At 46.7% G+C, this 14,139-nt stretch overlaps 1 protein-coding gene across 2 annotated transcripts in view; it reads left to right on the forward strand.

Moving 5' to 3' along the window:
• The first annotated feature begins 12,574 nt into the window (after window positions 1–12,574).
• The window catches only part of INTS6 (integrator complex subunit 6), a 185,674-nt gene continuing 184,109 nt past the window's right edge, over window positions 12,575–14,139 (forward strand). Inside the window, exons 1-3 of one of the 2 annotated variants that reach the window (XM_029602804.1) lie at window positions 12,575–13,004; window positions 13,225–13,302; window positions 13,946–14,095. In XM_029602804.1, coding sequence (XP_029458664.1) covers window positions 12,894–13,004; window positions 13,225–13,302; window positions 13,946–14,095 — 339 coding nt within the window. In that variant the 5' untranslated portion in view covers window positions 12,575–12,893. The remainder of the gene's footprint in view (window positions 13,005–13,224; window positions 13,303–13,945; window positions 14,096–14,139) is intronic. The other variant, XM_029602805.1, reaches the window with a different exon arrangement.

Below are 14,139 nucleotides of genomic sequence, written 5' to 3' on the forward strand. Positions count from 1 at the left end.
CCGGGTGGGAGGCTGCCCGTGACCCACTTAGTACTGCCCTTGCAAATGCCGTGTCCTCCCGAGCCTGAACATCCAGACGGTAGAATCTGGAGGTGGTGTGGATGGAGGACCATGTCGCCGCCCTGCAGATCTCGGCGGGTGACAGCATTCTGGTTTCTGCCCAGGATACTGCCTGGGCTCTGGTAGAACAGGCCTTGACCTGTAGAGGCAGAGGCTTGCCTGCTTCTACGTAGACTGCCTTGATGACTGACTTCCTTGATCCAGCGGGCTATGGTTGCCCGCGAGGCCGCTTCCCCTTGTCTCTTCCCGCTGTGAAGGACGAAAAGGTAGTCGTTTTTCGTACGGGTTCCGACATTTCCAGGTATCTGGACAGGAGTCTCCCTATATTGAGGTGGCGTAGACTACGAGTTTCTTCCGAATTCTTCAAGTCATCCGGCGATGGTAGCGAGATGGTTTGATTAAGATTGAAGTGTGATACCACCTTGGGAAGAAACGAAGGGACCGTGCGTAGCTGGATGGATCCCGGGGTGAGCCTGAGGAACGGCTCACGGCAGGACAGTGCTTGTAGTTCTGAAATGCGGCGGGCTGAGCAAACTGCCAGCAGAAAGGCTGTCTTTAAAGTTAACAGACGGAGGGACAGACCTCAGAGGGGTCTGAAGGAGGTTCCTGCTAGGAAATCCAGGACCAGGTTGAGATTCCACAGAAATACCGGCCACTTTAGTGGTAGGTGGATGTGTTTGACTCCTTTCAGGAAACATGACACGTCCGGGTGAGAAGCTATGCTGTCGCCCCCCCGCTCTTGGGGCCATAGCATGACAATGCGGCCACCTGTACCTTGATAGAGTTGAGGGACAGCACCTTCTGTAGCAATTCCAGGATCATGGGAACTTTAGTTGAGCGTGGCTTGATGTCATGGTCTTCGCACCAGGCTTCAAAGACTCTCCAAATCCTTATGTACGTTAGAGATGTGGAGAACTTGCGTGCTCGGAGCAGGGTGTTGATGACAGCCCCTGAGTATCCGCTCTCTCTCAGGCGAGCCCTTTCAATGGCCAGGCCGTAAGAGAGAATTGAGCTGGATCCTCGTGGAGGATCGGTCCTTGTTGGAGCAGGTCTCCGTGTGGAGGCAGTGGTAGGGGGTTCCCTGCCAGTAACCTTCTCATGTCGGCGTACCATGGTCTTCTTGGCCAGTCCGGGGCCACCAAATGAACTAGTCCCCTGTGCAACTGTATCTTGTGAATGATTGCGCCCAGCAGGGGCCACGGTGGGAAAGCGTATAATAGGGTCCCCTGTGGCCAGGTCTGTACCAGGGCATCGATCCCCTGAGACTGAGGTTCCCGCCTGTGGCTGAAGTACCTGGGTACTTGGGCGTTGTTCCGGTTTGCCAGAAGGTCCATGCCTGGTGTCCCCCACCGGTTCACTATCATTTGGAACGCTGTTGATGACATCTTCCATTCTTCTGGGTCTAGACTTTCCCTGCTGAGGTAGTCCGCCGTGATGTTGTCTTTCCTGGCAATGTGGGCAGCTGAGATCTGTTGGAGATGTACTTCTGCCCACGTCATTAGGGGGTCTATTTCCAGAGACACCTGTTGGCTTCTGGTTTCTCCCTGCCGGTTGATGTAGGCCACTGTTGTGGCGTTGTCTGATATTACTCTGACCGCTTTGTCTCGGAGTCTGTGGGCAAAGTGTAGGCAGGCTAGTCTGACTGCCCGGGCTTCTAGGTGGTTGATGTTCCATCCCGACTCTTCTGCGTTCCACTGCCCTTGGGCGGTTAATTCCTCGTAGTGAGCTCCCCATTCTTGTAGGCTGACGTCTGTGGTGAGCAGGGTGCAGGTTGGGGAGGATAGTCTTGTTCCCTGGCTCAGGTGGCTGGCCAGTAGCCACCACCATAGCTGGGTTCGAACCCTGCCCGGAAGTGATAGACGTATGGCGTAGTTCTGAGACAGCGGATTCCATCGTGATAGAAGTGAGCGTTGCAGGGGTCTCATGTGAGCTCTCGCCCATGGTACTACTTCCAGTGTGGATGCCATTAGACCGAGGACTTGTAGGTAATCCCATGTTGTGGGGCAAGGTTCGCTCAACAGGCTTTGTAACCGGTTCCACAGTTTTGATCTTGTGGGAGTCAGGCTGACCTTGTCTTCTTTGGTGTCGAATCGGACTCCTAGGAACTCTAGAGACTGTGAGGGCTGCAGACAACTTTTGGTGTGTTGACCACCCATCCTAGACTCTCCAGTAGAGTTTTGACTCTGTTGGTTGCTTGGTGGCTTTCCTCTGGGGATTTCGCCCTGATCAGCCAATCGTCTAGGTAAGGATATACGAGGATTCCTTCCTTCCTCAATGTTGCCGCCGCCGCCACCACCACTATGATCTTGGTGAATGTCTGGGGTGCTGTGGCTAACACGAAGGGTAGTGCCCGGAACTGGTAGTGACGGTCCAGGATTTTGAAGCGTAGATAGCACTGGTGTTCCTGATGAATTGGGATGTGTAGGTAGGCCTCCGAAAGATCCAGGGATGTGAGAAACTCTCCCGGTTGTATTGCCCTTATTACAGAGCGTAGGGTTTCCATGTGGAAACGGGGAATCCTCAGGTGGCAGTTGACCGACTTGAGGTCAAGGATGGGCCTGAACATCCTCTCTTTCTTGGGGACGATAAAATAAATGGAATAATGCCCATTATTTATTTCTTGTGGAGGCACTGGGGTTATGGCCTCGAGGGTCAGTAGTCTGGTTAGTGTAGCTTCCACTGCTACCCTCTTGGCGAGGTCGTGGCAGGGGGACTCCATGAACTTGTCCGGAGGGGTTCATAGAAAATCCAGATAGTACCCCTCCCGAATGATGGCTTGGACCCACTTGTCCGAAGTTATCTCGACCCATCTGTGGTAGAATAGGGCTAGTCTGCCCCCTATGGCTTTTCCCTTGGACAGGTCGGCTGAATCTCATTGTGGGGTACGTCTGGGGTCTGTACCCGAGCTGGTTCCCCTCTTGTTGTGCTTGGTCCAAAAGGACTGGTTCCTGCCCATAGGGCGGGGTGCTTGATAGTTGTTTCTGTATGGATTGAAGCGCTGTGAACTTCTGCCCCTGGCGGGCCGGGGGAAGGGTCGCTGGTTCCTCTTCGTCCTGTCCTGGTAGGTGCGGCAATGGGGACTCGCCCCATTTGTTGGCCAGTTTCTCTAGCTCACTGCCGAACAGGAGGGATCCTTTGAAGGGCATCTTGTGAGGCGAGTTTTGGAAGATGCGTCGACTGACCAGCTTCGGAACCAGAGTTGCCTCCAGGCAGCCACCGCAGAGGACACTCCTCTGGCCGCTGTGCGCACTAGATCGGAGACCCCATTGCAAGAGTCTCATGTGAAGCTTCGTGTTCGGCACTGTGAAATTTGCAGCCGCCATGTGACCCAAGGCTGTCAATATACTGCGAGCCGTCGGATGCTGGATTTCCTTCAGTGAACAAAGCAGAGAACGTATTGTCAATTTCCTGTCTTCCGGAAGGTATGCCCTGGAGCGAATGGTGTCCAGGCGAGCTCCTATGAATTGCAGCAGTTGTGTAGATTGCAAGATGGATTTTGGGTAGTTGATGATCAGCCCCAATTCCCGGAGGCAACCTATCGCTCTGGTGAGATGATCTTTTAAGAGAATCGGGTCCTACACTACTATTAGCCAGTCGTCCAGATATGGAAATACCGTCAGACCCTGCTGACGAAGGTGGGCCACCACCACACATTTGGTGAACACCCTGGGGGCTGCTGAGAGACCAAAGGGTAGGACCTTGTATTGGTAATGTTGATTGTGGTATTGAAAACATAGGTATTGCCAAGAGGATCGGTGGATCGGAATGTGTGTGTACGCATCCTTCAGATATATGGAGCACATCCAGTTCTTGGGTTGTAATAGAGGAAGGATGGACTTCAGGGAAACCATCTTGAATTTTTCCCACACTATCTGTTTGTTCAACTCCCGTAGGTCCAGGATAGGTCGGTAGCCCCCTGATTTCTTTGGAATTAGGAAATACGGGGAATAAAAGCCCCTGCCACGGTCCCGCCGAGGGATGTACCTGATAGCTCTTCTTCACCATCAAAGAGCTATCTTTTGGGCAAGTTGGGGGTGCAGCGTTTTCGACCCGAGGCACTAGATGTGGAATTTGGGGCTTGGTGACAAACTGAAGCAGATATCCATTTTTCACTATTTCCAGAACCATTGATCTGAAGTTATGGACTCCCAGACGATGAAGCAAGCTGTGATTCAACCATGAGGGGCTTCTGCTGGGGGAGGTGGTGGCCTGGTTCCTAAAAAGACTGTGCCGTCTTTGCCGGATCCGCTGTTTGCTGCGGTTGTTGTCTTTGTGATCGTGGTTTACCCCTCCTTTGTTGTTATTGTTGAGGGGGATGAGTCTGCTGTTTTTGAAAGGCAGGATACGACTGCGTTCTGAAAGTTTGGTAGTTCCTGTATGGTCTCCAAGAAAACGGCTGTCGACGAGACGTTTGGTAATATCTTTTAGAAGACACTGGTGTTAAAGATTGTACTGCAAGAGCCTGATCTTTTAACTTGCTAACTGTATCATGGAATCTCTCGCCAAACAAGTTATCTCCCGTGCAGGGAAGATTAGCTAGCTTATCATGTAATTCCTCTCGAATGGCACTGGCCTTTAGCCAAGCTAACCTGCCTGCCGCTATCGCTATTGCTCGAGAGGAGTTCTCAAAGCCTTCATATACTGCCCTGAGCAGATGACATGAACATTCCTCCATGTCCGAAATAGGGGATGGAATGTTATCTCTGGTCAAGGTGAACATGCCCTTGGTTGCCTGTATACATTCATAAATGTATTGTACCATGTAGAATTGGTGATGATTGATGCGTGCTGATTGCTAAATGAATTTATCAAAACGCAGTGCTAAGTCGTCCAGGCATTTATTGTCCTTTCCAGGGGGGTTTGATGCATGTGTCTTTGATTTTCTGGACCTCTGATTCCACTACAATGGACTCATGCGGTAATTGTGAAGTGGAATATGCAGAAGGTTTTTGCAGCTTGAACTTTAAGTCAGTTTTCCTAGACACCGCTGGCAACGTGAACGGTGTTTCCCGTGACTTTTGAAGAACACTGTGTAACACACATTGTGTGGTGGGAGTGATGTAGGTTCCCCTGGCGTGTCCAAGATCTTCAGAAGGTCCAACATTTCCGCTCTGGGTTCTGGAAATTTCTGCACTTCCAGTCGCAGAATGGCTTCCATCTTATCTACAAACTTTCGATAAGAAAGATCCTCCGGGGGAGAATACGGTTCCGGTAGTTGCTCCGGTGGATCTGAAGGGTACCTGTGGAGGATGAAGGCGAAGACTGTGACACTTCCGAATCCCTATGCGAAGAGTGGGAACGAGCTGGTAATAAGGGCTGAGGTTGTGTTGGAACAGGTGTTGGTACCACCGTATATAATCTCCAGCCAATCCTATGGAACCACTGGTTCCATAGGATTGGCTGGAGATTCCAGTGGTAAAATAAAAGAAGATTGAAGTGAATCAAAGAATCCCACTAGGGATTGCGAGAGTTCCCAAAATGCCTTCTTGGTGTGTGGTGGCATTGGAGGGCGATTGTGGGGTGCCCTCAATGGTGGCAGGCCCTCCGGGGCTTCATCCGGATGGATTGAATGTGGGGTTGGAAGTTTCAAAGTGTTATCTCCTTCCGATGGGTTAGTATGACTCCCCGACTGATGCTCGGATGATTCCCTATCCGTTGACCTGGATATGGAATGGGAGGAGGTAGAAGATGAGACTCTTATTATTCGGCTATCCGAACATCCCAAACTTTCCGATCTCCCCGCATGACGGGAGGAAGATGAGGCTGACGACTTATGTTCTCTGTGATGTGAGGATCGGCGCCGTTTATGCCCCTGAGCATGTCGATGTCTGCAGGAGGATGAAGAACCCCTACTATAGTGTTTAGACCTTTTGTGTTTGTGAGATTGCCTACTATCTATTGGGGAATCCCTACCGGAAACAGATCTTTTGGCAGATGTTCGGCCACTGATAATCGAAGACTGACTTTTGTGTCTTGATAAGGGCTCCAATTGCTTTATGAGCTCCTTCCGTACTTGTGCCAGTCCTGTAAGCGGTGTCGGCTCCTGATAGGATGTGCTCGGCGTTGGCTCCGGCACCTGCTCTACATGCCTCAAACGGAGAAGTTGTGTCGACGTCGTGTGCGTCAATTGGGCCTTCAGCCCCGCGCGGGAATCCAGCGGTTCCATATTTAATATAGGCCGCGGTTCCTTCGCGCCGACAAATGTCTGTGCGCCCGTCCCCGGTCAGCCGACCTACGGCACCTCTTCTTCTGTGGGAGTGGAGAGTGCCCTGTCGAAGCCTTACATTTAGCCACGGGGCTTGCCCCAGACTCCTGGTTTCTCCCCCGGTCCTTGGGTCGCTTCTCTTCCCTACCTCCAGTTCTGGAGGCCTGCGGATCCCACAAGGAGGCGCGTTTCTTCGGGGGTGGCACCAGCGATGCCGGCCCCGGCAAAGAGTGAGTCGTCGACGACTTCCCGCCTACCTTGAGGTCCATTATCTTGTAGGCCCGATGCCACCGGGCTCGCGGGGACATCCATCGACAGAAATCACAATCCGACTGATTGTGATCCGGTCCCAAGCAGCAGTAGCAACGATCATGTCCGTCGGTGACGGACATGATCTTACCATAGGTACACAGCTTGAATCCAGAGGGTTTTTTTTAGACATTTTCTTCAAAAATAAACTAAGTGTGAGGAGAAATTAGCTCCGCATGCACTCCCGCGCGCGGAAAAAACAGACTGAGGAGAATCTGTTACTTTCCTGCGCGGGAACTCACGCGCAGCTGCAGAGACTGAAAAAAAATCTACATTCTGCTTAAGCTCCACCTCCCGGGTCCTGACTGGCAGTTCCCATGACAGCATGGCTAATTCAGCCCTGCTATCAACGGGAAAAAAATGCACAAGACAAGAAGAGTAAAGAAGTAGATAAAAGTAAAAGGAATTTAAATTGAAAAAAAAAAATTATGAAAAATAGTTTTATGCAAGTGTACCACAGAATCTCAAATTGCGCCCCAGAATTTTCTAACCTTGACCACAGAATCTACCACTGAGTTGCCACAGAAAGTCAGGGGCCTCAATTATAAATTTAAAACATTATTTGCTTGTCTCCAGGCAAAAGGATATGAGAGAAGAAAATATATTTAAAACAGCTAACCTATCATTACAATAGCTACAACAACAAACCCACGTAAGTGGAGGAGAATGTGCATTTTTTATTTTTATTCTGTTGTTTATCCCCTTGGGCAGACTTCTGTTATCTGGTAAAGCAGTATATAAGAAATAAATGAAATCCCCTCCCATATTCTCCCTCAATCTGCAACCAAACAGACCCAACCTTTAACATAAAATAAAACAAAACAAAAAATAATATAAATAGTTAAAATACTAAGAACTCCAAACAAATGAACATATCATCAGTCCAGACAAACTATGCAAGGCTTGCACAATGTCATCTTATGAAAAGATACAAAATTTGATTCCTGTTGTAGATCTAAAGGCACACAGAATACTTCCTGGTCACTGCTAAGGGATGCTGAAATGGAATAAATGGGTCAAGTTCCCCCTTCCCTCCACTGTCTGCTCATTTGCTCTGGCAGCCATTAGTGCTGTGTGGTACATGTGCTCTATACTAGGCCAACTCCAGTCCTTTGCTCTCTGCTGATCACTCTGCTCTGCTTCTCTGTAAAAGAGGCTGTTTCTTTTCACCTAACTCTGTGTGGAATGAACTTAAAAATGAACTAAATCGACAAAAGTCATGTTTAAAATGATAATCTGATCAGTGCTCAGGGTCAGTTGCATAGATACCATCCCCCCCTACCCCCCCAAAAAAACAGCTTGCCTCTTTGGTCTCCAGTTTCAGAGCATGACTGCTTGCCCTGCCCTACACTCATCTCTCCCTTTTTGTGGTCCACTACTGGAAAGCAGCAATAGTAGCCCAGCACTTCTATCCTGCCCCTCCCCTCTGCATTATTAAATCACTGATTGTTGTAGTTTGAACTTACAGGAGGAAAAAGTGTTGCGCTGCTTTCCAGACAGCCGGTACTTGACCTCAGATGGGAGAAAGAGGCAAAAGGAACACTTTTGAAGTTGCAGGGCATGTGTGTGTGTGTGTGTTGGGGGGGGGGGGGAATAGAAGGGGAAAGAGGAAGAGAGACAGGGGGAAGCAGGGACTGAAATTGAGGGGGGTGTTAGATGGGCTGGGGAATATGAGGAGGGGGTGTCAGAATAGTGGAGTTGAGAGCGTGAAGAACTGGAGATCTGGGGAGGGAAGGACAGTGGGGAGTGATGGAGGGTGAGATAAGGGAAAGGGATGTGTGTCGAAGAGGGTGGAAATTCAAAGCAGGGGAACTGGATGCTGGGAAGGAAGGTAAGAGACAAAGTGCTGGAAATGGGAGGGAATTAGTGAGGTTGTTGATCTCAATTCCTTTTCCAGGATTTCCTTTCTATTCTCTTTTCACTTTCTCTCCTACATTTGTCTGACATTGATCTTCCCCTTTCATCTGCCTTCTCCATTTTTTTTTGCTTCAGTCCTCAGTCTTCCTGTTTTTATCTACCTACCAACTTTCCATGTACTCTCACCCTATTCCCAACATTCCCATTTCTCCTTTCCCAGCTTCCTATTCCCCCTCACTCCCTAATCCTTCTTTTCCACTTTGTAGGCTCACTCTCCTCACTCCTTAGCTACTTTCCTCTGCCTCATTCCCTCACCAGTGCAGCTGGGAAAGGAGAAACAGGAATGGGAATGTTGGGAATAGGGTGAGAGTACATGGAAAGTTGGTAGATAGATAAAAACAGGAAGACTGAAGCAAAAAAAAAATCCTGGAAAAGGAATTAAGAGATCATCAACAAGGATTCTGTCAAACACAAGAAAAAGAGACCATATTACCCCCACACTCATAGAACTACATTGGCTCCCAATAAAATCACGAATTCTTTATAAAGCACTCTCCATCATTCATAAAAGTCTGTTAAACTCCAACCTCAACTGGATCAACCCCCCCCTCCTCCCCCGCACCTCCAACAGACCCACCAGCACAGCCCTTCAAGGAACCCTTCGTGCCCAACCCATCAAAACTTTCAAACTCTCCTCTACTATTAGCAGAGCTTTCTCCCTCGTCAGCCCCACCTTATGGAACTCCCTACCCCATGATATACGCCTAGAGACACATACACCCAAATTCAAAAAAAAACTGAAAACCTGGCTTTTCCAGCAAGCCTACTCCATATCCCCCCCCACCACTTAGAATTTCCCCCATTAGAGAATTCCTCTATAATATATACTCTTCGAGCTATGACTATGAATGCCTTCGATTTAGGACTAAGAATTTGCCTGCTGTTTTTTGTACTTTGAACTCTCCTATCTGTGTATATAGTTGGTTTACTCATATTGATTTATATTTATATCTAGTTTTCACCCCCCTGTTTAATGTACTCTATTGGTTATACGTAAGGGCCCCGCCCAAAAGTTAATCTTGTTCCGCTGTTATATGTAAGGGCTCCGCCCAAATGTTTTTGTTTTTTGTAAACCGATGCGATGTGTCAACGGATGTCGGTATAAAAGAGACCTTAAATAAATAAATAAATAAATTTAATAAAATGGATCACTTTCCAGATTTACTTAAAAATCACTCAATGTGATGTATAAAAAAACATAAAACAATACAAAAAAGTTAAATAAAGCAAGATAAACATAAAAACATTCATAAAAAAAACAAAAAAAAAAAACAGAACACTTCCACCTCAACCACCCCTACCTCTAGGATCATTAGTCATATCCTTAACTACCCTAACACATTCCCTCCTTCACATACCTCAGTAGCTATTAGCCATATCTTAACTTCCTCAAGAATCACATTAAATATTCTTCCTCTCTAACCTCCAGCAGATCATGCCAAAGCCTTAGAACTACCAAAGTATTTTGAAGCTTAACCTGATGGTAGGTTTAGAAAATATAATCTGTAAATGATGATATTGGGACCACAGCTCCTATATGGGTCAATTCCAGCTCAACCTATTTCCCATATATGAACAGCTCCCCCTCTAAATTTTAAAAGCCAATACTAAGAACTTAAACCAGAACCTGATTGGAAGCTAATGTAATTTGTAAAGTAAGGGGGTCTAACACCCACCTCAAGCACCCCATAATAAACCTAGCTGCCATATTCTGTATTACTTGTAATCTGAGTAACTGCACCTGGCAAACCCCAAAAAATGGCACTGCAATAATCCACTACAGCAATCATAAAGAGCATACACAACAGATTTCAAAGCCTTAAAATAAAAAAAATGGTCTCAATTGCTTGACCACACAATTTAGCTCTCCAAATTCCACTTACCATTTAACTTTACACCTAAAGATTTTATTTCATCAACCGCAATCACCTTCCTACCCTCAGTGCATCTCTTATTTGTTTTTAGTTTGTTCAATAATAGGAGGAAATGCATTAGCTTCTTGTTTTCAGTGTTGCACTGTTTGCAGTCTGGCTTCATTTTTTATTTTCTAATATATAATTCTTTATTCTATATTTGGTGAAGGGATCTGCTTGTGTGACCGATGAGGTATTCTGCTCACATGTAAGTTTTGTGGAGGGTCTGATAGCAGTCCAGCTTGTTTTGTCTTCCAATCTGCATTCTGCAATAGGTTGTGTATTGGTATTCTAGGACCTGTTTCAGTATTTCCAGTTTTATATTTTTGTAGATGCAAGTTTTTGCTGTTTTGAGTCCTCTGAATTAGTTCCATTTTGAGATGGCAAGTTTATTACATGGTGCTGAGTTTGTGAAGTAACACACAACCCTGCCAAAAAAAAGCAAAGTGCCTGGACATTATTTTTTGTATGAGGATGCAGAAGGGAAAGCATTCTAGTTTTGCTCTGCACCTGTTAAGGGAGGGTTTGTGGAATTACTGAAAATACCTTATACATTAACCAATAAAATAATACATTTGGGCTTTTGAAGATGGGACTACAATTTGTTTCACTTTGAAATTTAAAGCACTTTTAAAACAAGGCAACACTGCTTATTTAGTTTGCATATTTTTATGGCATTTTTTTTCCTGGGTAGCTAATGTTTTATGGTCTGTGTTTGTAGCGTTTTAATTAGCCTATTTGTATTTCCTGGTATTTGTTTGTTGGGTCTTATATTTTTTTTTAGACATTTAACACAGCATTCAGTATCTGAAGTTAGTATATACATCAAATCAAAATAAATGTAAAAAACATTGTCGTTAGGACAAGTTTTACAACGTAGCTAAACAGGAACATGTACAGTCATTTTTTCCAAAAAAAAAATACTCTCTAGGGTTTAATTAGATTGGTCTCGCTTCAAATCTGGGGAATCAACAAGGGACGCCTCTATTTTTATGACCCTACATGAACCGACGCTACCACTACGAGATCAATTTACAGGACGGCACCACTCTATTACAACTGGGAATGCTGCTCTGTGACACTTAATTACTACTTTTGTTATTATTCCAGCTGCCGAGCTTCTCTTCAACTGTTTCAAGCTGCAGCAATAACTCACGCGAAACCAGGCTCTAACCATTTGAATACAGTCAAAAAAAGCTAAATAAACTAGTGCGCAATCCTACTTCCGATCGCGTACCGAAATGCACACAACACTTTGAAAAGTAATAAACACTTATGAAAACAGAGTGTGACTGCGCAGATCCGAGGGCAACCTGGGAGCACTTGTCGGCCAATGTGCAGGAACTTCCTGCCCCAGCCCCTACCAGTTTAGGGCGCCGATTAATATGCACTGCTCTCAGTTTACAGAGCAGCCCCGAGCCATCGCAGACTGATGCAATCCGCCACGGGAACGCAGCCCCTTCCCATCCCCCCTTCATTAAAAAAATTAAAAAAAAAAAAAAGCCGCCACCAATCTCTCCAGGAACCCAAGATCATCTCTCCAGCGCACAAAAAAAACGCAAAACAAAACAGTGGTTGGACACGTTTAAATACAATGAGCTACCCTGTACCCTTCATGTCCACCACCCACCAACCACATAAAAAAGAAAAAAAAAATCAGGCGCCAAGAAGAGGCGCAAGACCGGTAATAAGCAGCAGCTTCCCCGTTATTACTGATCTGGAAAATAAAACAGTCTTTTACAACCAAGTCTCCTCCGTTAGCCTTTATTTCAGCTTCTCATTTTTCAGGCTTACTAGCTCATTCTAGAATAAAATGAAGCAAAGGATCCAGTAATACATCCGCCCTTAACACATCGCTCCCAGCGACTGACTTTCCAACGCCCCGCACACTGCAAACTACTAAACAGAATATTGGACTACACATGCTCAGTAGCTCCCTTCCGCCTCGACTCACGCGTCCCAGTTACAGAGCACCGCCCCCTGAACACCCAGCGCGTGCTCAATAACTGCCGCTTCCAAACCGCCCCACTCCACTTTTTGAATATGCTAATGAAGGAACGCAGGCAGACCTATCGAGTCGGGGTGAGGAGGGTCACGTGGCGGCTGGACGTGTCTCGGGAGGGAGGCTCCCGACTTCCTGCCTGGCTTAAAACCAGGGAGTGAGAAAGCAAGCGTTCAGTAGAGGGCGAGAGCTAGCAGGGGAAGTGGTGTGGGACTCATTGAAACTTCTGTAACATCAACAGGGCAAAAAAGAAAAAAAAAACCCCCAAGAAAAGAAACAACACCTCCCCCCAACACATATAAAAAAAACCAAACAAATTTCAGTTTAGAAAAAAAAAGTACCGAGAGTGGAGCGTCTTTTTTTCCACACGGGCGGGGGGACGCTGGAGAAAACCCTCTACACCATTTAGAACCAACATTTTTTTTTTCTAAATTTTTTAGGGGGTAAAAATTGCCTTATGTAGTCGGCTATCGCCACCGGCAGCACTATGCCCATTTTACTTTTCCTGGTAGATACGTCCGCTTCCATGAACCAGCGCACCCATCTGGGCACTACCTATCTGGACATAGCTAAAGGCGCTGTAGAGACTTTCATGAAGGTATTGTAAAATAAACCGAAGAATGCAGGAAGACTCTACGTCGCCCTGGCACAGCAGGAGAAAGCTGGGGGGTGGATGTGAAGGGGGCCGGCTGTGTGTGTGTGTGTGTGTGTTGGGGGATATTGCTTTATATAACGTAATACGGAGAACGGGTGCGTTTATTAACAGATCTGTTGGTTTTTTTTTTTTTTTTTGTTCCTTTTTGCCCCCTTCTCAACAGCTAAGATCCCGGGATCCTGCCAGCAGAGGAGACAGGTACATGCTGGTCACTTTCGAAGAGCCTCCGTACGGGATCAAGGTAACCCCCCCGACCCCTTTCCTCCCTTCCCCGGTTCATCCGCCTCTGGTCTGCTCCGTGCACGACTCGCTTGCCTCCCCGGGCACGTTTCTGCTTGCCAACCTGCTGCGGGCGAAGAGCACAGGCAGAACCAGGGGGCTGACAGAAACATGGCCGACATTTTTTTTTCCTTTCTGCTGTGCAGCAAGGAACTGTGGGTGATATTTCTTCAAGTTAAAAGTGACAACTCTGAGGCTACTTTGCATTAAAGGGAACCTAGTCGAGACTGAGACTTGTGTGATTGTGCAGGGTTGACAGCAGACGGAAAGTGTGTAAAAGGAAGTCGTGTGATCGACTGCTTCTTAGAGCTGGACTACACACTTTCATCCAGACAAGAAAGTGGCCACCAATAGCACGATCAGTGTTTTTTTCTTGCACATACAGCCAGGCAAATACTTGCACAACAGGGTCTAAGTTTTAAAACATTGCTTTGCAGTGATTGTAAGGGTGGATGGTAAACCCCGGTTTTGTATTTATAATCATCCCTTCATCAATTAAGATAAGGCTGCAGAATTGCATAGCTTTACTGGCATTAGCAAAAAAGGCTGGCCACTTACAGTATTTTATTGTTGAAAAATAAGTTTTCTTGCATTTCTCTTTTCAGGCTGGATGGAAAGAAAACCATGCGACCTTTATGAGTGAACTGAAAAATCTTCAAGCTGTAGGACTTACAACCCTTGGCCAATCCTTAAGGACAGCTTTTGATTTATTAAATTTAAATAGATTAGTAACTGGCATAGACAACTATGGGCAGGTAGGTTGATCATGGAAACAAAATAAAACATCCCCCTTCTTTCC

Source organism: Rhinatrema bivittatum, chromosome 5 (genome assembly GCF_901001135.1).
Source record: "Rhinatrema bivittatum chromosome 5, aRhiBiv1.1, whole genome shotgun sequence".
Taxonomy (NCBI): Eukaryota; Metazoa; Chordata; class Amphibia; order Gymnophiona; family Rhinatrematidae; genus Rhinatrema; species Rhinatrema bivittatum.